Consider the following 24,660-nt stretch of genomic DNA (forward strand, 5'->3'; position numbering starts at 1 on the left):
GAAGGCAGATTTTGCTGGACTGGTTTATTTACACCAAGCACGCCTGAAGCACCCCTAGACACTCCTTTGAAAGTGACCCCATTTTGTAAACTACGGGATAAGGTGGCAGTTTTGTTGGGACTATTTTTAGGGTACATATGATTTTTGGTTGCTCTACATGACATTTTTGTGAGGCAAGGTTACCAAAAATAGAAATTCTGAAATTTAATCTCAATTTGTCATAAACTGTTGAGGAACACCTAAAGGGTTAATACATTTTGTAAAATCAGTGTAGTTTCTTAGATGGGGGTCACTTTTATGGAGTTTCTACTCTAGGTGTGCATTAGGGGGGCTTCAATTGGGACATGGTGAAAATAAACCACACAGCGTTCCTTTCCTTCTGCACCCTGCCGTTTGGCCATACAGCAGTTTACGGCCACATATGGGGTGTTTCTGTAAACTGCAGAATCAGGGGGTAATAAATATTAAGTTTTGTTTGGATGTTAACCCTTGCTTTGTTGCTGGAAACAACTGATTAAAATGGAAAATACCTTTTTTGGCACCATTTTTTTTTTTGACCATGTTCATCTGAGGGGCTAGGTCATGGGGTATTTTTATAGAGCAGATTCTTACGGACGCGGAGATACATAATATCTCTACTTTTTAAAATTAATTTAGGTTTTACACTATTATCCTTTTTTAAACCAAAAATATATATTTTAGTATCTCCACAGTCTAAGAGTCAGTTTTTTTTTAAGTTTTTAGCCGATTATCTTAGGTATGGGCTCATTTTTTGTGGGATGAGAGGACGGTTTTATTGGCACTATTTTGGGGGGCATATGGCTTTTTGATCGCTTGCTATTACACTTTTTGTGATGTAAGGTGACAAAAAAATACCTCTGAGGGGTTAGGTCATGGGGTATTTTTATAGAGCAGATTCTTACGGACTCAGCAATAACTAATATTTCAACTTTATTTATTTTAGTTTCACAAAATAATATTTTTTAAAATTTTTATTTTTTTGTTTTAGTGTCTCAAGTCTGAGAACCATAGTTTTTTTTTTTTCGATCAGTGGCTAAATGGAATTAAAATTGGGGAAGGGGATTATAAATGTAGTACTCCATGGTGTGGTACTCCCTGAAACAACCAATAATGCAGAGGCCCAGATGATTGGGGCACATGTCACACTGAGTGGTGGTGTCCTTCTGTATCCCCTTCCTGTGACACACTCTGCACCTTTTTTGGGTCCCTCCCTTCTTTCCAGTTTGGGGGACCACACCTGGAAAGTGTTGACCAGGGACAATCCGGGTGCCTCCAGTTCCTGAGCAGGCTTTCCCGGTCGGAAAAGATCAGGGCCTTGAGGACTGCCTCATAGAACTGAGGAATTTCCCTGTGTTGCCAGCGCTCTGGGACAGCATAAAGGAGTTGTACAAGGACACCTGTACCAAGTAGACCGCAATGTTTCTGTACCATGCCTGGGTTTTGTGCATGGAGTAATATGGCTTGAGGACTTGATCAGAGAGATCAACTCCTCCCATATACCGATTGTAGTCGACGATACAATTGGGCTTGAGAACCGTTGCCGTGGTACCTCGCACAGGGATAGGGATGATGCCGTTACTGTGATTTGTGGACAGTACAAGGACATCCCTCTTGTCCCCTGGTAAGGGCACGGGTCTCGCCCCTGGGGATAGGTACCTGAAGGGGGTGGGTAGGGAGGCCTCATTGACTTTTCTGCACAGTCCCACAAGCGGATGTGGATCTGGTGGCGAGGGACTAGAACAAGGGGATACTAGTATAAAAGTTATCCACGTACAGGTGGTAACCCTTATCTAGCAGTGGGTGCATAAGGTCCCACACATGTTATTCGCTAACACCCAGAGTGGGGGGGACATTCTGGGGGTTCAATACGGGAATCTCGCCCCCTCGTACACACAAAACCTGTAAGTGTACCCTGAGGTACTCTCACAAAGTTTGTACAGCTTCACGCCATACCTCGCCTGCTTAGAGGCAACATACTGGCGGAAAATGAGTCTCCCCTTGAAAGCAATGAAGAAGAAAGAAAGTCATCAACCGCAATCTCCCTTGCAGGTACATAGGCCTCCAAAAATTTGGCCCCAAAGTGATCGATGACTGGCCTGATTATGTACAGGGTCATAGGTAGGATCACCTTGGAGGAGACATGCTGTATTATCTGCATATATGCACCAGGTACATGTAATGGCCGTACTGTAAAGTGGGGTCTGTAGAGGATGTCCCATCTCCAGTAATGCCTGACACTGTTTTTTTTTTACTAGACCCATGTGCAGCACGAGGCCCCAAAATGTCCTCATCTTGGCTGCACTGACTGGAATCCAGCTACCCGCACTAGCCAAAAAGGGGCGAACACTGAAAAAAAGACAAATAGTCATATTCAGTGAAGCCCACTGTGGGAATCTGGATTCCTGGTTGGCCACCAAAATCAGGAATCACAAGCTCAAAATCCTCTGGGGTACACCATGCAAGTTCACCGGTAGGAGGAGAGGGTGGACTTATCTGGTCGGCCGGAATACTACAGGAGCCCCAGAGCTACTCGTACTAGTGTGGGCCACAGGGTCCCTGGCATGGCGGTCCCCTTGCTCCGTCTGGCAGCGTCTCAAACGCCTTGGAAGCTCATTATCATCATCGCTAGATGATGAGGAGGACGCGGATGACAAGAGGAAAGTGGGGTCATCCTCATCCTCACTGGGGACGTCTGAGTCGGAGGCAAGCAGGGCTTATGCCTCCTCGGCGGGAGCATCCGGCGGGCCATAGGGGAATGTGTGTGCGTGCGTGGAAAACTTTATTTAGTGTGCGTGTGTGTGGGGCACAGGTGTTCGCAGACTTTGCCCTAAACCAACAGAAAAAAAAAAAAAGGTGAAAACACAGAAAAAAAAAATTCAAACTCGCTGATCAGCCATCCGAAGCTGCTCATCGGTGGGGTGTGTGATGCGCTAACAGTGACCGGACGCTAAGAGTGCAGGCCACAGTCAGCGTGTGTGGGGGGGGGCTGCAGCACCCCTGGGTGGTCTAGGGTGACACAGACCCCAGACACCTGATCAGGGTGATGCAACAGTTAAAACTTTTTATTTTAATTTTTTTCCCTAAACTTTCCCTGAATATCCCTGCCTAACCTGTCCCTATGTACCTTTTAGTGCCAGATGGCACTGTGGACGTTCAGTAGGGAGGTGCTGGGCAGAGACGGGGGCTGCTGGGCACAGATCCGACGCTGCTCCTCTCTCCACCGGCTCCGGACACAGAAAGGGAGAGGAGGCAGATCCGCAGGAAGTTTAAACCTCCCGCCCGCCCTGCAGCCAATCAAAAGCGATTGGCTGCAGGGCGGGCTGGTGATTAGTGGTGTTTTATCACAAAACCGATCACCAACCTGTTCTGGGTTATCGGGTCACCAGAGACCCGAATAACCTGGAAACGCAGCAAACCGCAGGTCTGAATTGACCTGCAGTTTGCCACGATCGCCGATACAGGGGGTAACAGGACCTCCCTTGCATTGTCCCAGGGTGCCTGCTGATTGATTTTAGCAGGCACCCAGTTCCGATCACCGCCCGCCGCGCGTCGGTGATCGGTAATACACATGACGTATCGGTATGTCATGTGTCCCCAACAGGTGATGTTATTTTTTATTTCCACCTCACTATATTTAAAAAAGGCCTAAACTACTGCAAATTTCACACTGGCCACTAAGCCTAACAATAGGAGTTACTTCTCGGTTGGCACAGAATGCTTTCCAGCATTCATCTTTGTATTATCACAGGCAAGACTACAATTACAATGACAATGACAAAAAAAAAAATTATATATATATATATATATATATATATATATATATATATATATATATATATATATATATATATATATATTTGTGTTCGGATCGGCTATCAGAAAGGTGTCCCTAACCTATCTAACCCTATCTTGCAACAAGCAGTAGAATTGTGCCATAACTGCTGCGATAGGGCAGCCTAAAGGGGCCAAAAAGCATAGACCTTATTTAGAGTAAACATATACATACCATTAAGACACCCGCTTTGAACGCAGAAGACTCTACCCGATGAAGGTGCGGAATATACCGTACATATCAGCGACTTCTATATACCTTACCTCTTTGTCACGTGCCGTTGTTTTTGGAGGTAGCTAAAGTTGATGTTTTGAAAGAGCGGTCGGTAGTCAGAAACGATTTACCCCTATGTTGACGATCATATGAACATATTACGAGAAGGTCTGAACCCGGGAGCTGCAGACCGAAATAACAATGGTGAATGTGATGGAAGACTTAATGAAGTCCAACCATTCGCTAAGGGCCCTGCTCGGACACCAACTATTGCTGGTAGCAAATACTACACCTATACTTCCCCAGGCCACTGCTTAAATTATTTCTTATTATTAATAAAGGACCCAAAAATTAGAAGATGGCATATGCCGCTTAACTCTGATAATGGATCGGGACTTCGTAACCGCCTGTAGTCGTGACAGGACTTCGTAACCGCCTGTAGTCGTGACAGGACTTCGTAACCGCCTGTAGTCGTGACAGGACTTCGTAACCGCCTGGCGCGAGAGACCCTAATGGTGGGGCCAGGCGCCAGCGAGGGAAGAAACGTAAACCTGAAAGAAAGCTGCTATGTTTATCAGGAGAACGGTATCAGAGCGGTGCACTGACTCCCCCAGAAAAATACTGAGTAAACATGATGTAGCAATGAAAAGGAAAAAGCAGCCTTAAGTGGAAGCCGAAGTGATGCATGAACAGGTGGGTGAACGCAGCTGTGGATGTGAGTAGTGCCTAAAACATGGTATGGGCCCAGCTGTGAGCATGAAGAGCACGGTATAACGCAGCTGTGAATGCAATCTGAGATGACAGGGTATCAATGTGATGCAACAGCAACGCATGAACGCAGCTCTAGTGGTGAATAGAGTATAAATTGGGAATGCAGTTGTGATACACCATGTATGCTGCTCCTGTAGTTGTGATAGGATCTGTCGTGTCTGTAGACGTGACAGACTTTGTCAATTGCGCCTTATTACTGTACCTCCTACTGGAAGACAGACCGATACCCAGGCCGGACACCAAACCCTCAGCCCGAGTTTGTAGATGAAGTAAGCCTGCCTTGGGAGAAGGTGATGTCCGCAAAGGCAGGCTTGAGATGACTGCTTAAAAAACCCAACAACCTAGAAAATAAAAGTCTGAGAAAACGACAATGTGAGAGAGGCTCTAATGGCGCGAGACACCACAAGAAAAATTGTATTGCAAGCCAAATATGACCGAGCCATGCGAGCGGGTCTGAGGGCAGAAAAGACATGGAACCTACTTGTGGTGGGACCACGCAGCCGGCCTCGAATGGCGGAGTTTATGTCTGTAAAATTTTAACTGAGAAGCCATGCGTGGGAGACTAAAGGTGGAGCGATGCGTGAGGGACTCTAATGGCTGAGTCATATGTGTAAACTAAACGGAGAAGCAATGCGTGAGAGACTCTAATGGCTGAGCTATGCGTGAGAGACTCTAATGGCTGAGCTATGCGTGAGAGACTCTAATGGCTGAGCTATGCGTGAGAGACTCTAATGGCTGAGCTATGCGTGAGAGACTCTAATGGCTGAGCTATGCGTGAGAGACTCTAATGGCTGAGCTATGCGTGAGAGACTCTAATGGCTGAGCTATGCGTGAGAGACTCTAATGGCTGAGCTATGCGTGAGAGACTCTAATGGCTGAGCTATGCGTGAGAGACTCTAATGGCTGAGCTATGCGTGAGAGACTCTAATGGCTGAGCTATGCGTGAGAGACTCTAATGGCTGAGCTATGCGTGAGAGACTCTAATGGCTGAGCTATGCGTGAGAGACTCTAATGGCTGAGCTATGCGTGAGAGACTCTAATGGCTGAGCTATGCGTGAGAGACTCTAATGGCTGAGCTATGCGTGAGAGACTCTAATGGCTGAGCTATGCGTGAGAGACTCTAATGGCTGAGCTATGCGTGAGAGACTCTAATGGCTGAGCTATGCGTGAGAGACTCTAATGGCTGAGCTATGCGTGAGAGACTCTAATGGCTGAGCTATGCGTGAGAGACTCTAATGGCTGAGCTATGCGTGAGAGACTCTAATGGCTGAGCTATGCGTGAGAGACTCTAATGGCTGAGCTATGCGTGAGAGACTCTAATGGCTGAGCTATGCGTGAGAGACTCTAATGGCTGAGCTATGCGTGAGAGACTCTAATGGCTGAGCTATGCGTGAGAGACTCTAATGGCTGAGCTATGCGTGAGAGACTCTAATGGCTGAGCTATGCGTGAGAGACTCTAATGGCTGAGCTATGCGTGAGAGACTCTAATGGCTGAGCTATGCGTGAGAGACTCTAATGGCTGAGCTATGCGTGAGAGACTCTAATGGCTGAGCTATGCGTGAGAGACTCTAATGGCTGAGCTATGCGTGAGAGACTCTAATGGCTGAGCTATGCGTGAGAGACTCTAATGGCTGAGCTATGCGTGAGAGACTCTAATGGCTGAGCTATGCGTGAGAGACTCTAATGGCTGAGCTATGCGTGAGAGACTCTAATGGCTGAGCTATGCGTGAGAGACTCTAATGGCTGAGCTATGCGTGAGAGACTCTAATGGCTGAGCTATGCGTGAGAGACTCTAATGGCTGAGCTATGCGTGAGAGACTCTAATGGCTGAGCTATGCGTGAGAGACGGATGGCAGAGTCGTGTGTAACTAAAACGGAGAAGCCATGCGTGAGACTAATAGCGGAGCCATGCGTGAGACTAATAGCGGAGCCATGCGTGAGACTAATAGCGGAGCCATGCGTGAGACTAATAGCGGAGCCATGCGTGAGACTAATAGCGGAGCCATGCGTGAGACTAATAGAGTCATATGTGTAAAACTAAAACAGAGAAGCCATGCGCGAGAGACTAATGGCGGAGTCGTATGTGTAACACTAAAACGGAGAAGCCATGCGTAAAAGACTAACAGCGGAGCCACGCGTGAGCGACTAATGGCGGAGTCATATATGTAAAACTAAACGGAGAGCCATGCGTGAGAGACTCTAATGGCGGAGTCGTGTGTGTAACACTAAAACGGAGAAGCCATGCGTAAAAGACTAACAGCGGAGCCATGCGTGAGCGACTAATGGCGGAGTCATATGTAAAACTAAACAGAGAAGCTATACGTGAGAGACTCTAATGGCGGAGTCGTATGTGTAACACTAAACGGAGAGCCATGCGTGAGAGAGTCTAATGGCAGAGTCCTATGTGTAAAACTAAACAGAGAAGCCATGCATGAGAGACTAATGGCGGAGCTGTATGTGTGACACTAAAACGGAGAAGCCATGCATGAGAGACTCTAATGGCGGGGTCATACGTGAGAGACTCTAATGGCGAAGTCGTATGTGTAACACTAAAACAGAGAAGCCATGTGTGAGAGACTAATTGTGGAGCCATAAGTGAGAGACTCTAATGGCGGAGTCGTATGTGTAACACTAAAACAGAGAAGCCATGCGTGACAGACTAATGGCGGAGCCGTACGTGTAACTAAACCGGAGAAGCCATGTGTGCGACTCTAATTGCAGAGTCATGCGTGTGAGACTAATGGCAGAGCCCTGTGTGTAAAAGTTGAACGGAGAATTATTATTTTTTATTTTATTTATTTTTTATACCACTTATGCAGCACCAGTATGACTTGTAAACTCTCATAACCATGACCCTCTCCGACAATAAACCTCAGACGCTAACCAGCCTACAACCGTATTGTACCCCTAACGAACAACATGAAGCACGGTCATCGGGCCCCCGAAGCCATGTAGCCCCCCGAAGCCAAGAGACTGACCTGGATGACCTTACAGTGATGATAAGTAATTAAAATGTGAGCCAGACCTAATAAAAAATGCATATACATTAATGATCTGAACCACGTGCCTAGATGAAACATTAAACCAACCGCAAAATTGAACCAGATGGGAGAAAAATGAAGAGCCAGAGGCATTACGGTTCGCTAAGAGAAGACCCTTTGTCGTGACAAACGAATGAACAACTGTGAAAACATAGTAGGTACTTACTCCTATTGGCCCACTGTCCGCTAGGGAGCTATTTGGTTAACTGGGGCAGGGGACCAATCTGAGTAACTGCAAACCAGAAGTAAAGGAGACCAGTCTGAGTGAATGCAATCCAGGACTAAAGAACACAATTTTTTTTTTTTTTAAGAAATGCAGCTTTAAGTGGAAGCAGAGTATAACACATAATGTAAGAACAAGTGAGTGAACGCAGCTCTGAATGTGAGTGGTGCCTAAAACATGGTATGGGCACGGCTCTGAGTATGAGCATGAAGAACATGGTATGAAGCAGCCGTATGAATGCAATCTGAAAGTGCACAGAGTATTAATGCAATGCAACAGCGGACGCATGAACGCAGCTCTAGTAGTGAATGGTGTATAGGACAAAACGTAAATGCAGACACCTCGAAGAAGCTGTGCGTGAGAGACTCTAATGGCGGAGCCATGCGTGAGAGACCTATTCTAGGCACATGCTACACCAATAACAATATGCAATAGCCTCCAACAAGCCCCTAAACAGCCAGACAAACTATACTAACAGTCATTTTGACCATTAGCGCCCAACTCTGCTTCGTCCAAGCATATGCGCATACCACAATGTGTGTCTCGTGCAAACAAGTCTGATTTGACCATGAACACCAGCACTCGCCTGGCACTTTCTGCCGCTGCCAAAGTGTGAACGAGCCTCCGCACAATGTAGCTGCTTTTTTTTTTTTTATTGCCATTGATCCACATTTACCATCACTTAAACACAGCACACGTGCTTGAGCCAACTGCAGACACGCTCCCCGCATGTAAACCAGGTACCAGAAAACATACAACCATGCCCACTCTAAGCACATGCTACCCCAATACCGTATGCAATGGCCCCACCAGGCCTCTGAAATAGCCGGACAAACAATACAACCATCGTTCAACCCTTGGCGCCCAACTCTGCTTCATCCCAGAGCACTACATGTGGTGGACCGCAGCGTGGGTCCCGTGCAACAACTCCGATCCTACCATGAATACCAGCGCCCTCCTGAGACATTCTGCCGTCGCCAGCCGTAAGGAGCCTCCACACCATGCTGATGTATCCTAGAACTGACTCAGGTAGTGAAATCAGCTGAATCGTCATCAGCCTAGGCCTGCAGGAGCCTATAAATAGCCTAGTACCCACCCAGCCTGGCCTCACAGGTGCAAGTAAGTAGCCGTGTAATCAGCCTCTCCTCTCACAAATACAGCAAAATACTTTTGCTTAACACATATATATATATATAGGTCCTTCTAAAAAAATTAGCATATTGTGATAAAGTTCATTATTTTCGGTAATGTACTGATAAACATTAGGCTTTCATATATTTTAGATTAATTACACACCAACTGAAGTAGTTCAAGCCTTTTTATTGTTTTAATATTGATGATTTTGGCATACAGCTCATGAAAACCCAAATTTCCTATCTAAAAAAATTAGCATATTTAATCCGACCAATAAAGTGTTTTTAATACAAAAAAAGTCAACCTTCAAATAATTATGTTCAGTTATGCACTCAATACTTGGTCGGGAATCCTTTTGCAGAAATGACTGCTTCAATGCGGCGTGGCATGGAGGCAATCAGCCTGTGGCACTGCTGAAGTGTTATGGAGGCCCAGGATGCTTCGATAGCGGCCTTAAGCTCATCCAGAGTGTTGGGTCTTGCGTCTCTCAACTTTCTCTTCCCAATATCCCACAGATTCTCTATGGGGTTTAGGTCAGGAGAGTTGGCAGGCCAATTGAGCACAGTAATACCATGGTCAGTAAACCATTTACCAGTGGTTTTGGCACTGTGAGCAGGTGCCAGGTCATGCTGAAAAATGAAATCTTCATCTTCATAAAGCTTTTCAGCAGATGGAAGCATGAAGTGCTCCAAAATCTCCTGATAGCTAGCTGCATTGACCCTGCCCTTGATAAAACACAGTGGACCAACACCAGCAGCTGACATGGCACCCCAGACCATCACTGACTGTGGGTACTTGACACTGGACTTCAGGCATTTTGGCATTTCCCTCTCCATAGTCTTCCTCCAGACTCTGGCACCTTGATTTCCGAATGACATGCAAAATTTGCTTTCATCCGAAAAAAGTACTTTGGACCACTGAGCAACAGTCCAGTGCTGCTTCTCTGTAGCCCAGGTCAGGCGCTTCTGCCGCTGTTTCTGGTTCAAAAGTGGCTTGACCTGGGGAATGCGGCACCTGTAGACCATTTCCTGCACACGCCTGTACACGGTGGCTCTGGATGTTTCTACTCCAGACTCAGTCCACTGCTTCCGCAGGTCCCCCAAGGTCTGGAATCGGTCCTTCTCCACAATCTTCCTCAGGGTCCGGTCACCTCTTCTCGTTGTGCAGCGTTTTCTGACACACTTTTTCCTTCCCACAGACTTCCCACTGAGGTGCCTTGATACAGCACTCTGGGAACAGCTTATTCGTTCAGAAATTTCTTTCTGTGTCTTACCCTCTTGCTTGAGGGTGTCAATGATGGCCTTCTGGACAGCAGTCAGGTCGGCAGTCTTACCCATGATTGCGGTTTTGAGTAATGAACCAGGCTGGGAGTTTTTAAAAGGCTCAGGAATCTTTTGCAGGTGTTTAGAGTTAATTAGTTGATTCAGATGATTAGGTTAATAGCTCGTTTAGAGAACCTTTTCATGATATGCTAATTTTTTGAGAAAGGAATTTGGGGTTTTCATCATCAATATTAAAACAATAAAAGGCTTGAACTATTTCAGTTGGTGTGTAATGAATCTAAAATATATGAAAGTCTAATGTTTATCAGTACTTTACAGAAAATAATGAACTTTATCACAATATGCTAATTTTTTTAGAAGGACCTGTATATATATATTGAGATAGTGACAGGTCTCACACAGGTTAGAGGCAAGGAAGGGGCGGATAGTGCAGTCCACACCCCTATTCCACCACAGGTGAGACCAGCTGGAGGTACTCAGCCTGGCAGAAAGCACCTCCCAGAGTGTCAGCAAGGGGGGAGTGTGTTACCTGTGGACAGAGGCTCTGTGAGTGTGGTCTCAGCTGGGCAAGGCTGAGGGACCACAAGCCTGGAGTTGGGTGACGAAGCGACGCCTGGGAGGGTCGCAGGGCTATAGTCAGGTGGACTACTAAGCCCCAATACCCCACAATAAACACTGAACTGGAGACAGTGGGCGTACTGGAATCTGTACAGCCAGGAGGCCGTGCGACATTGGCTGACAAAGCCGCATGGGTTCACAGGGTGTGAACTGTGACTTAGGTGAGTCAGGAACTTCATGTTTAGTTAGAGCCCAGCCGGGCAGGTGTTTATTTTGTATTATTTATGTTTGATTTGCTTAGGCACAATAAATGCACTGTTTGGACCTGAAACCTGGTGTCCTGAAGACGATTCTTGTGAGAATGACCCCCCCAAGTACAGCAATCCCTTACAAAATATATATATATATATATATATATATAGTACAGACCAAAAGTTTGGACACACCTTCTCATTCAAAGAGTTTTCTTTATTTTCATGACTATGAAAATTGTAGATTCACACTGAAGGCATCAAAACTATGAATTAACACATATGGAGTTATATGCATAACAAAAAAGTGTGAAACAACTGAAAATATGTCATATTCTAGGTTCTTCAAAGTAACCACCTTTTGCTTTGATTACTGCTTTACACACTCTTGGCATTCTCTTGATGAGCTTCAAGAGGTAGTCACCTGAAATGGTCTTCTAACAGTCTTGAAGGAGTTCCCAGAGATGCTTAGCACTTGTTGGCCCTTTTGCCTTCACTCTGCGGTCCAGTTCACCCCCAACCCTCTCGATTGGGTTCAGGTCCGGTGACTGTGGAGGCCAGGTCATCTGGCGCAGCACCCCATCACTCTCCTTCATGGTCAAATAGCCCTTACACAGCCTGGAGGTGTGTTTGGGGTCATTGTCCTGTTGAAAAGTAAATGATGGTCCAAATAAACGCAAACCGGATGGAATAGCATGCTGCTGCAAGATGCTGTGGTAGCCATGCTGGTTCAGTATCTCTTCAATTTTGAATAAATCCCCAACAGTGTCACCAGCAAAGCACCCCCACACCATCACACCTCCTCCTCCATGCTTCACAATGGGAACAAGGCATGTAGAGTCCATCCGTTCAACTTTTCTGCGTCGCACAAAGACACGGTGGTTGGAACCAAAGATCTCAAATTTGGACTCATCAGACCAAAGCACAGATTTCCACAGGTCTAATGTCCATTCCTTGTGTTCTTTAGCCCAAACAAGTCTCTTCTGCTTGTTGCCTGTCCTTAGCAGTGGTTTCCTAGCAGATATTCTACCATGAAGGCCTGGTTCACACAGTCTCCTCTTAACAGTTGTTCTAGAGATGTGTCTGCTGCTAGAACTCTGTGTGGCATTGACCTGGTCTCTAATCTGAGCTGCTGTTAACCTGCGATTTCTGAGGCTGGTGACTCGGATGAACTTATCCTCCGCAGCAGAGGTGACTCTTGGTCTTTCTTTCCTGGGGCGGTCCGCATGAGAGCTAGTTTCTTTGTAGCGCTTGATGGTTTTTGTGACTGCACTTGGGGACATTTTCAAAGTTTTCCCAATTTTTCGGACTGACTGACCTTCATTTTTTAAAGTAATGATGGCCACACATTTTTCTTTACTTAGCTGCTTTTTTCTTGCCATAATACAAATTCTAACAGTCTATTTAGTAGGACTATTAGCTGTGTATCCACCTGACTTCTCCACAACGCAACTGATGGTCCCAACCCCATTTATAAGTCAAGAAATCCCACTTATTAAACCTGACAAGGCACACCCGTGAAGTGAAAACCATTTCAGGTGACTACCTCTTGAAGCTTATCAAGAGAATGCCAAGAGTGTGCAAAGCAGTAATCAAAGCAAAAGGTGGCTACTTTGAAGAACCTAGAATATGACATATTTTCAGTTGTTTAACACTTTTTTGTTATGTATATAATTCCACATGTGTTAATTCATAGTTTTGATGCCTTCAGTGTGAATCTACAATTTTCATAGTCATGAAAATAAAGAAAACTCTTTGAATGAGAAGGTGTGTCCAAACTTTTGGTCTGTACTGTATATTCATATACATGTGTATATATACACACACACCATCCAACCACAGCCAGAGGACTCTAATACTGCTACCAGGTGCAGGATCACTAGTGGCAGACATACCAAAATGACCAAGGAGGTATATAGGGAAATTGGCAAGCAGAATCAACAACCGGAGAAACTGACATGGGCTATGCAGAGATTGAAGGGTTAATCCAAAAGCAAGCCAAGGTCAGTTTACCAGCATAAAATGGCAGGAACAACAAACACCGGATTAATCCAAAAACAAGTCAGTAGTCAGTTAATCAATATAAGCAGGAACAGCAAACATAGGGTCAATCATGAAGCAAGTCAGTAGTGAATTCACCAGGAGGGTCACTATACAGGATAAGTATATAGCACTATATAGGACCAGGGTACAAAATCACAGGCAGAGATGCACCACCCAGCCTTCTGATTGGATGCTGAATCACAGCCCTGGCTGCCTCCGAGTCCTCTCACTCTGATAGGCCAATCATCCAGAGCATGGCTGGTTAGTGTAGTAACCTTCCGGGAACTAATCAATTCCTGATCTCCCCCAGCAAATCACCCAGACAAGAATGACAGCTGCTGGGTGGAGAGGAAGGCATTACAAGTAAATTACCCCATGGTGGCTGTTAACAAGATGTCTCCATAATCATGTACAGAAAATAGAATAAAAAAAAAAATCACTATTTGGTTTTAATTTGGCAGAAAAATAGGTGACATATTCCCTTGGTAGTACATTTTTAATGAAGCTTTTTTAGATGCATTTAAGAAATAAAAAAAATGGTTGTGAAATTGTCTTTAGGGTGCATGTACATTTATTTTAATTCTAAAGAGATTCATAATTCTGTACAGATTAATTTCAATATGTATCTTCATGGGGCCAGGGTTCCATTTGGCTCCTGGATACTGTAGCTCCAAATTCCCTTGCTTCCTTCACACAAATAGATTACACTTTGTTCATACTAGTCTCATGGCTTTATTCTGTAACAGAGGCCATGACACTGTGATAGATCTACTTATATCCAATGAACAGAAAATTACACTGCCAGACCCCATTGACTTTAATTGGGTCCTTAAGGTCTTTGGTGTTAGACGTTGGACTGTGTCAAAAATACTGGAATGACCAATATGACCTGTGATGGAATCTCCTGATGTAATTTTGGACACCATTAAATTCCAGTCTGCCAATAGTCTTTTTACAAATAAATAATACTGCTTAATATCAATGCTAACAATACAATTTTCTTTTTATATCAGATACGAACTCGAGCTACGGTCATGAGACATGTAGTAAAGAATGGACTTCTATGGGATGATTTGTATATCGGATTCCAAACTCGTATTCAACGGGACCCAGACATCTACCACCATCAGTATGTTTTCTGATTCCATAGTGAATGCAATAGCAACTGGTGATAGGTTCTTATAAACAGTCTGAAAAGTAAATATTCTAACAGTTGATAGACTAAAGGGAAGAAAATAACATCTAATTAGGAATAGCTGCCTGTACTTGGTTGTTATTAAATGGGTTGTCTCATTAAACAGTGAGAGTCCAGCCTCTATGATGTCCATATGCTAATAAGGCATGTGAACAGGTGTTGTTTTTATGAGACATCCCCCTTTAACCACTTAAGGACCACAGGTTTATACCCCCCAGTGACCAGGTCCTTTTTTACAAATCGGCACTCCACAACTTTAGCGGTTTATTGCTAAAATGAATTTTACCTCCTTTTCTTCTCACTAATAGAGCTTTCATTTGGTGGTATTTCATTGCTGCTGACATTTTTACTTTTTTTGTTATTAATCGAAATTTACAAAAAAAAAATTAGCAAAAAAATGAAATTTTTCACTTTGTTGTAATTTTTTTTTTAAACGACAACCATATATAGATTTTTCTCAAAATGTATTGTTCTACATGTCTTTGATTAAAAAAAATTTTGGGTAAAAAAAAAGAAATGGTTTGGGTAAAAGCTATAGCATTTACAAACTATGGTACAAAGATGTGAATTTCCGCTTTTTGAAGCAGCTCTGACTTTCTGAGCACCTGTCATGTTTCCTTAGGTTCTACAATGCCCAGACAGTAAAAAAAAAACACAAATGACCCCATTTCAGAAAGTAGACACCCTAAGGTATTCGCTGATGGGCAAAGTGAGTTCATAGAACCTTTATTTTTTGTCACAAGTTAGCGGAAAATGATGATTTTATTTTTTTTCTTACAAATTCTCATATTCCACTAACTTGTGACAAAAAATAAAAACTTCCATGAACTCACTGTGCCCATCACAAAATACCTTGGCGGGTCTTCTTTCCAAAATGGGGTCACTTGTGGGGTAGTTATACTGCCCTGGCATTTTAGGGACCCATATGTGTGAGAAGAAGTTTGAAATCAAAATCTGTAAAAAATGACCTGTGAAATCCGAAAGGTGCTCTTTGGAATGTGGGCCCCTTTATCCACCTAGGCTGGAAAAAAGTGTCACACATCTGGATCGCCGTACTCAGGAGAAGTTAAGCAATGTGTTTGGGGTGTCATTTTACATATACCCATGCTGGGTGAGATAAATATCTCGGTTAAATGCCAACTTTGTATAAAAAAATGGGAAAAGCTGTCTTTTGACGAGATATTTATCTCACCCAGCATGGGTATATGTAAAATGACACCCCAAAACACATTGCACAACTTCTCCTGAGTACGGTGATACCAGATGTGTGACACTTTTTTGCAGCCTAGGTGGGCAAATAGGCCCACATTCCAAAGAGCACCTTTAGGATTTCACCGGCCATTTTTTAAAGATTTTGATTTCAAATTACTTACCACAGATCTAGGCCCCTAGAATGCCAGGGCAGTATAACTACCCCACAAGTGACCCCATTTTGGAAAGAAGACACCCTAAGGTATTTCGTGAGGGGGTATGGTGAGTTTATGGAATTTTTTATTTTTTGTCACAAGTTAGTGGAATATGAGACTTTGTAAGAAAAAAAAAAAAGCATCAGTTTCCGCTAACTTGGGACAAAAATAAAAAATTCTAGGAACTCACCATACCCCTCACAGAATACCTTGGGGTGTCTTCTTTCCAAAATGGGGGCACTTGTGGGGTAGTTATACTGCCCTGGCATTCTAGGGGCCCAAATGTGTGGTAAATAGTTTAAAATCAAAATCTGTAAAAAATGACCTGTGAAATCCTAAAGGTGCTCTTTGGAATGTGTGCCCGTTTGCCCACCTAGGCTGCAAAAAAGTGTCACACATGTGGTATCGCCGTACTCAGGAGAAGTTGGGGAATGTGTTTTGGTGTGTCATTTTACATATACCCATGCTGGGTGAGATAAATATCTCGGTCAAATGCCAACTTTGTAAAAATAAAAAAATGCGAGAAGTTGTCTTTTGCCGAGATATTTCTCTCACCCAGCATGGGCATATGTAAAATGACACCCCAAAACACATTCCCCAACTTCTCCTGAGTACGGCGATACCACATGTGTGACACTTTTTTGCAGCCTAGATGCGCAAAGGGGCCCAAATTCCTTTTAGGAGGGCATTTTTGACATTTGGATCCCAGACTTCTTCTCACGCTTTAGGGTCCCTAAAATGCCAGGGCAGTATAAATACCCCACATGTGACCCAATTTTGGAAAGAAGACATCCCAAGGTATTGAATGAGGGGCATGGCGAGTTCATAGAATTTTTTTTTTTTTTGGCACAAGTTAGCGGAATTTTTTTTTTTTCTCTCTCACAAAGTCTCCCTTTCTGCTAACTTTGGACAAACATTTCAATCTTTAATGGACTCAATATGCCCCTCACGGAATACCTTGGGGTGTCTTCTTTCCAAAATGGGGTCACGTGTGGGGTATTTATACTGCCCTGGCATTTTAGGGGCCCTAAAGCGTGAGAAGAAGTCTGGAATATAAATGTCTAAAAAATGTTACGCATTTGGATTCCGTGAGGGGTATGGTGAGTTCATGTGAGATTTTATTTTTTGACACAAGTTAGTGGAATATGAGACTTTGCAAGAAAAAAATAAATAAAATATTTCCACTAACTTGGGCCAAAAAAATGTTTGAATGGAGCCTTACAGGGGGGTGATCAATGACAGGGGGGTGATCAGGGAGTGTATATGGGGTGATCACCCCCCTGTCACTGATCACCCCTCTGTCATTGATCACCCTCCTGAAAGGCTCCATTCAGACGTCCATATGTTTTTTACGGATCCACGAATACATGGATCGGATCCGCAAAACACATACGGACGTCTGAATGGAGCCTTACAGGGGAGTGATCAATGACAGGGGGTGATCAGGGAGTGTATATGGGGTGATCATCCCCCTGTCATTAATCACCCCACTGTAAGGCTCCATTCAGACGTCCGTATGCGTTTTGCGGATCCGATCCATGGATGCGTGGATCCGTAAAACACATACGGGCGTCTGAATGGAGCCTTACAGGGGGGTGATCAATGACAGGGGGTGATCAGGGAGTGTATATGGGGTGATGACCCCCCTGTCATTGATCACCCCCCTGTAAGGCTCCATTCAGACGTCCGTATGCGTTTTGCGGATCCGATCCATGGATGCGTGGATTCGTAAAACACATACGGGCGTCTGAATGGAGCCTTACAGGGGGGTGATCAATGACAGGGGGTGATCAATGACAGGGGGTGATCAGGGAGTGTATATGGGGTGATCACCCCCTGTCACTGATCACGCCAGATGACGCCAATCGGCGTTAGTGTGACCTGGGAGAGCCACCCCCTCCACTACGTCATGTAATTTATTCACCCCACCATCCTTGCGTCCTCCTTTCTTGGCCTCCGAAATCCTGCGCAGCCGCAGTGTCGCTGACTGCCTGCGCCTGTACGATACTTCGGCTCCTGAGACAACAGCACTCTGATTACGTCACTGGGCTCGGCGCATGCCCAGTGACACTATTGAGGCTGTTGCCCTCAGGAGCCGGAGTATTGTACCGGCGCAGGCAGTCAGCGATACTGCGGCTGCGCGGGATTTCAGAGGCCAAGAAAGGAGGAAGCAAGGACGATGCAGTAAATAAATTTACATGACGTAGGGGAGGGGCGGCGCCTTTCCGAAAGGATGTGGGAGTAAATGTATTTCTTAGGAGGCATGCTGGGCTTGGAAGAAAGGCGGGCTGGGCACTGCAGGGGGGCGTTACTGGGCACTAGAGCAGAGCAATAACGCCCCTCTGGGCACCTTGAGGCGTAATTAGCATATCAGAAAAATCACTTTTCATCTAAATGAAAAGTTGAATAAAGAAAAGAAGACACATGAAGGTACTTTATTGCACATTGCTATGTTTTAAATGCTCAAAATAGATGACAGTTCCCTTTAAGTATACAATATATGGCATATCTACAAGATAGACCACAAATTCCTTAGAGGTGGGGTCATCCTGACCTCGCATACTTCACATACTTCAATCAAACAGCTCTCAGCTATCCCACAAATTGAAACATTTTTTACTCAAATATTTGGAACACTTTCTTCCCTTTCACTAAGTGAGCAGCAGCTTCTCACATGACACAATCAAGCACCTGCACCTTCTGAGATGCATTGCAATTATCTCTTGTTAACCCCTTCCTCATTGCATAGATAATAGTCCCTCACATATAATCCTACATATACATATTGTATGCAATGCCCCATCAATTTACTATTTCACTGTTTAGAGACAGATATCTATATATTTCTATGAATTTTGAAGTAGTGATGAATGAAATAATGATTAAATCAATCAATGAAAGGAGTGTTCATTGCCCACTTCTTAATAAGATCACCATGCCTACACTGGGAGAAGGAAGCGCGCACCAAAGCTGCTGAGCATGGAAATCAACCACTAAATGCAGGAAAAGTTGGATCAGAAGGATAAACAGCAAAAGGCATTACCAGAGAGGAAAATATAATTGTTTCAAAACGTGAATTTAAAAGATTGGAAAATGAATAAGCTTGCACAGGCTAAGTGAATAAATATAATTACTAAGTGTGACTAAATATAAGATAACACAGACAAATCACAGACAAATAATCATCACTGGCCTACAATATGGGGGGGACTCAGAGTCAATCATGCTATAACACATGGCTGTCTACCACGGTATAACACATGACTGACACCCCAGGGTGTACATGAGATAGGGCAAATCAATACTTACATCCTACCTAAAATTCAGTTTTCAATGGAGTGCCAACGAATGCGTAACATAGTTTAAACCTTTTAGCCGCTCCAGTCCTCCAGTGTACATGTCTCTTAGGAATGTAATCTTATCAACACAATGGGGGATGTGTACTAACTATCTGTAACCCACTACATTACAAGGCACATCATTACACAGAAAGGGGACAGAACCAATCAGTTCTTCAAAATACACTTGCAATACAGTAATGTACATAAAAAACTAAATATATTTATTGCACATATATTACAATAAAATTTCATTGGAAATGTGTGATTTATTGCATAGTAATAACTTTTCATGGCATAACCCCTTTAAGATGAGAAATAAAAAGTTGGCCAGCATCTGTCTCAGTTAAATAAAAATCAAGGCTGTGAAAAGACATTAAAAACCGACTTCTGTATGAATAAACTGCTTACACATTTCAAACCCACTGATTCTTAATCATAGCATGACATTGTTACACAAAACTTCCCATTCATGTAATACATCAGGCTTGTCAATTGCAAGAATGCAAAATATACAATCTAAATCACATAATTAATTATTTGATCCACAGATAATAAAAGTAAGGATACCACAAAAATAAATGAACACACAAACATAACAAAAATAGGAACAAACAAGTGTTAACGGCCACAAAATACCTGAAAACTGCACTGAAACCAAATAAGTTTAAGGAATATGGGACAATTTCAATAAATCTAAAAGTCCACCCTATAATTTAGACCATGAGGAAATCTGGTCTGCAATACTAAGATCCAGTAATAAAGATGAGCGAACTGCTTCTACACAAAATTGAATGTTACAAAATCGTCTTCAGGTTACTTAGTTTCTTGCTATAGTAAGAACTGACATCGGCTCGGTGATGACTTATCTTTGGACTGTGGAAGACCACGTTTCTGATTTTCTTGTCAGACTTTGGACCCGTCAACTCATAGATGGTGTCAGTAGGAATTAAACAGGGATCTTTACACGAAAATTATGGGGGCATCAACCACATGTCATAAAGGCTTGATGCAGGTACAGATCAAGTTCCATGATCAACTGGGCTTAGGTCAATGCAGATGTGTGGAGGTTTTTTTAAAGTCATTTTGGCCTTACCTAGGACAAATTCACAAATGTCAGAAGAAAAATCCATATTTTCTTAGATGCAGCAGCTGAAAGGGAACTGGGAGCATACTTGGAGCATAACATCATGGGATATACAGTACATTTGTTCCAATATTTTCAAATATATTTTCTAGGTCTCCCACTTGTGTTGTTTCTCAATAAGTAGCTGAGTCTCCAAAGTGTATGTTCTCTGTGGTAAACTCTCAGTAGCATCTTACCATGAATAGTGACTGGAGCTATAGTTTTAAGATTCTTTATAAAATTCCCAGTAGGATTAGCTGAGCCCCAATCCCCCACAAGAAACACTGGACTGGAGACAGTGGGTGTACTGTGCTCTGTACAGCCAGGAGGCTGTGGGACATTGCCTGGAAAAGCCATATTGGTTCACAGGGTATGAACTGTGACTTAGGTGAGTCAGGAGTACTGTGTTTAGTTAAAGCCTGGACGGGCGAGTGTTTATTGTTTTGTTTGTTTTGCTTTTTCTGGTGTGCCACAATAAATGCACTGTTTGGACCTTAAACCTGGTGTCCTAAATCCGTATCTGTGAGGGTGATCCCCCTGAAAGATAGCTACCTCTCACACACTGTATATACACTGCTATTATCTATGGCTGTGACAGAGTAGTTCAATTTCAGGTACAGGTAATCAATATTAAATAATTAAATCAATCAGTCGTCACACAGAGACAATCAGGTTTGATGTGTCTGTGGAGATCTTTCTTGAGACTGCCCCAAACTCTTTATTATATATCCTTAACATATGGGAGTAACATGGGGATTTCAGGGCGGTTACACTGAAAACCGTTATTGCACGTGATACATATTGGCAATGTCTTAGTCATATAATTAGGTGATAGATCCTTGAGACAAGACTCTGAAAGAAAGGTCAGGTTCCCAGGAATAGAATCCAACTTTACCAAATATTGTGGACATCTGTCTCCTACATTCGAATAACATTTCTTAGAATTTGTAGGACATAAGCAAATATAACCACAAAAGTACATTTCTCAATATTCTTCTTTGTTGTATGAACTCCCTTTTCCTCATATTATGATGGCATGGCACGTACTAAAAAACAGCTTTACTGAAAAACATCTCCAGTCAGGCCCAGTCGCAAGACATGGAAATATGATAAAGTTCACATTGAGTTACAAAGTCATATTAGTAGTTGTGTCATTTCAAAATTTCAGCTATATACAATCACGCACCTGTGTAGAGCAACCTCTATGCGCACGGCAGTGACTTGTTAAATTTGACTTTCTCCACATACAGCTTACGCATCAGACATCCAGGCGTTAATCAAGTAGCGGAGATTGTATTACAAGATTTTGCAGGGTAATCCAGATGGTAAAAGAATTATGCCAACAATAACTCCTAGCTCAGAAGATGGATACTGCTACTCAGAAAGCTGAGCACACTAAGAGCAAGGCATCACTGAGAAAACAGGAAGTGGCTAGGCTAAACTAACTAGAACCTGAAAACGGGGGGGGGGGGGGGGGGGAGGAGCATACCAATAAGCTATGCAAGATACTGGAACAGAACATTCCCCGTCTGGTATTGGTATATACCACTATATACAGTATATGGAATTGTATAAAATAACAATAGCTTGCAGGTGCAAATAATGTCCATCTACCTGAAAAAGAAACATGCAATGAACATTATTCAAATCAAAAAAGGATAAGTTTTCAGTTCGGACATAGAGCTGGTACTGGAAACAGTCTTAGAAGAAATTGAGCATCTTTGGTAGACGGTATCTCAACATGGAAATTCTGCAGGCATGAGTAACAATTTCTGTAACAGGGCAGAAGAAGGTCTTGATTACTCCACCTCTCGCGGTTCTTACTCCCACCTTACGAACCTTCCCATCCGAACTGGAAACTACTTTAGTAAGAAGTCCAGTAGGCCAGTCGAGACAATCAACTTGTTTAATACAAGTACATAATACACAATTCATCAACTTCTAGCTCTGTTATTCCAGGTGACTCCGAGCACATGTGCCATCCCTGGCAATTTGAAGGAAGTTTTGGTTTCCGATATCCTTTAGATAAGTGGACAAGTCTAGCTACAGCTCTTGTAAGTCTCTTCCAACATGAGAAGCGTTCAAACTGTTGTGTTTTGAATACATGGTTCACGGATGTATTTGTTTGTAATGAAGAAACTTCGGGACGAATCCCAGGATCGTCTTCAGGGTGTATAATATTGAAGGTGTCGTTGACGTCCACAACTGGTAAGGATTGAGTCGGCAAGAATCCTGGTCTGGCTAGCCAGAAAGTCTTACAAAGTTTGGCAGCTGCAATTGATCTTGTAGCGATATCGGCAGGATTTAAGTCGGTTGAGACATAGTGCCACTGCTCCGGCACACTGGACTTCCTGATTTGTTTAACGCTGTTAGCGACATAAACCTAAAACCGCTTGGTTCTGTTGTATATATCACCTAACACAACCTTGCTGTCTGTATAGAACCTTACGGCATCAATATTGGAATCTAGCTCTGCCTGTAGGAAATCTGCAACTTCAACAGATAACGTGGCTCCACATAACTCAAGTCTAGGAATTGTAGGTAAAGGCTTAGGGGCTAACTTGCTGTTCATAGGAGTCGATGACCTTGAGGTATGCTACAACAGCAATAGCTTCTGTAGAGGCATCAGAAAAGATTTGAATTCCTCTTCTTGAGGCCTTGGACATGGAAACGGGAGCATAACATCTTGGGATATGAAGCTGTTCAAGCATCTTTAGAGTCTTTCCATGTTTCCCATTTTGGCTGTAGGTCTGCGGGAACTGGGGCCTCCCAATCGGAAACTTCCATCTCCCTTGTAGCCTTCTAAATCCTTCTCCGTTGCACCAAATAATGGAAGGAATCTGATTTAGCAATGTATGAGGGTTCTGTACAATGGGTGCATCCACAACCATTAGTTTGTTAATTTCTCTGAGATAATTTATCATCCGATACTCCTGGGGTTTATCCAGGGAGGTATGCATACATTCTGAGCGTATTTTTATTAGTTCAGTTCTCAAATCATCCTTTAATCCAATAATAAAACAGGTTCTAATTATGTGCCCGTCCCTGCTGTCAGTCATTAATTACAAAGTCCTGATCTGCAAATATATTAACCACTCGGCCATAATATTTATCCACTGATTCTTCAGGACCCTGATAGGCTTCTGGCAGTCCTGCTCCCAGCTGATTACTCAATTCCTTAGCAACCTTCTTCACTCTCTTTAAAAATATGTCACCTGACTTTGCTAACCTTGTATTAGCGCCCTCCGGCACAGCTTCTATTTCCCTATTAACTTCACCTACTTTAGTTACCTTATCTACAAACGGAGCCCCTGCTGCTGCACTACATAGGGCATATAAATCATCCCATACCGCGTCATAGTTACGTTGGATCTTTTGCAACTTCTTATAAAATCTATTTGGATCCTTATATGGGTCAGGTAGCTTATCTATCATCATAAGCTGCTCACCTTGACTCCAGGGCTTATACCATTGGACATGCTGGGTTTCCCTCACTGCAGCACCAGCTGCATCACATTCCCTCATGACTTGAGTCACCAATGGGAAGGCATCCACCGCAGGTATGACTTTAGGAGTAGAGTTGAGCGAACACCTGGATGTTCGGGTTCGAGAAGTTCGGCCGAACATCCCGGAAATGTTCGGGTTCGGGATCCGAACCCGATCCGAACTTCGTCCCGAACCCGAACCCCATTGAAGTCAATGGGGACCCGAACTTTTCGGCACTAAAACGGCTGTAAAACAGCCCAGGAAAGGGCTAGAGGGCTGCAAAAGGCAGCAACATGTAGGTAAATCCCCTGCAAACAAATGTGGATAGGGAAATTAATTAAAATAAAAATTAAATAAATAAAAATTAACCAAAATCAATTGGAGAGAGGTTCCATAGCAGAGAATCTGGCTTCCCGTCACCCACCACTGGAACAGTCCATTCTCAGATATTTAGGCCCCGGCACCCAGGCAGAGGAGAGAGGTCCCGTAACAGACAATCTGGCTTCATGTCAGCAGAGAATCAGTCTTCATGTCATAGCAGAGAATCAGGCTTCACGTCACCCACCACTGTAAGAGTCCATTTTCATAAATTTAGGCCCAGCACCCAGGCAGAGGAGAGAGGTCCCGTAACAGACAATCTGGCTTCATGTCAGCAGAGAATCAGTCTTCATATCATAGCAGAGAATCTGGCTTCCCGTTACCCACCACTGGAACAGTCCATTCTCAGATATTTAGGCCC

The 24,660-nt window shown here is 43.6% G+C and overlaps 1 protein-coding gene across 1 annotated transcript in view; it reads left to right on the forward strand.

The window, feature by feature from the left end:
- LOC122939448 (cytidine monophosphate-N-acetylneuraminic acid hydroxylase-like) overlaps positions 1-24,660 on the forward strand; it is a 239,859-nt gene that overhangs the window by 191,319 nt on the left and 23,880 nt on the right. Inside the window, exon 13 of the mRNA XM_044295519.1 lies at positions 14,384-14,499. Coding sequence (XP_044151454.1) covers positions 14,384-14,499 — 116 coding nt within the window. The remainder of the gene's footprint in view (positions 1-14,383; positions 14,500-24,660) is intronic.

The sequence above is a fragment of the Bufo gargarizans genome, chromosome 5, assembly GCF_014858855.1.
Source record: "Bufo gargarizans isolate SCDJY-AF-19 chromosome 5, ASM1485885v1, whole genome shotgun sequence".
NCBI classification, from domain to species: domain Eukaryota; kingdom Metazoa; phylum Chordata; class Amphibia; order Anura; family Bufonidae; genus Bufo; species Bufo gargarizans.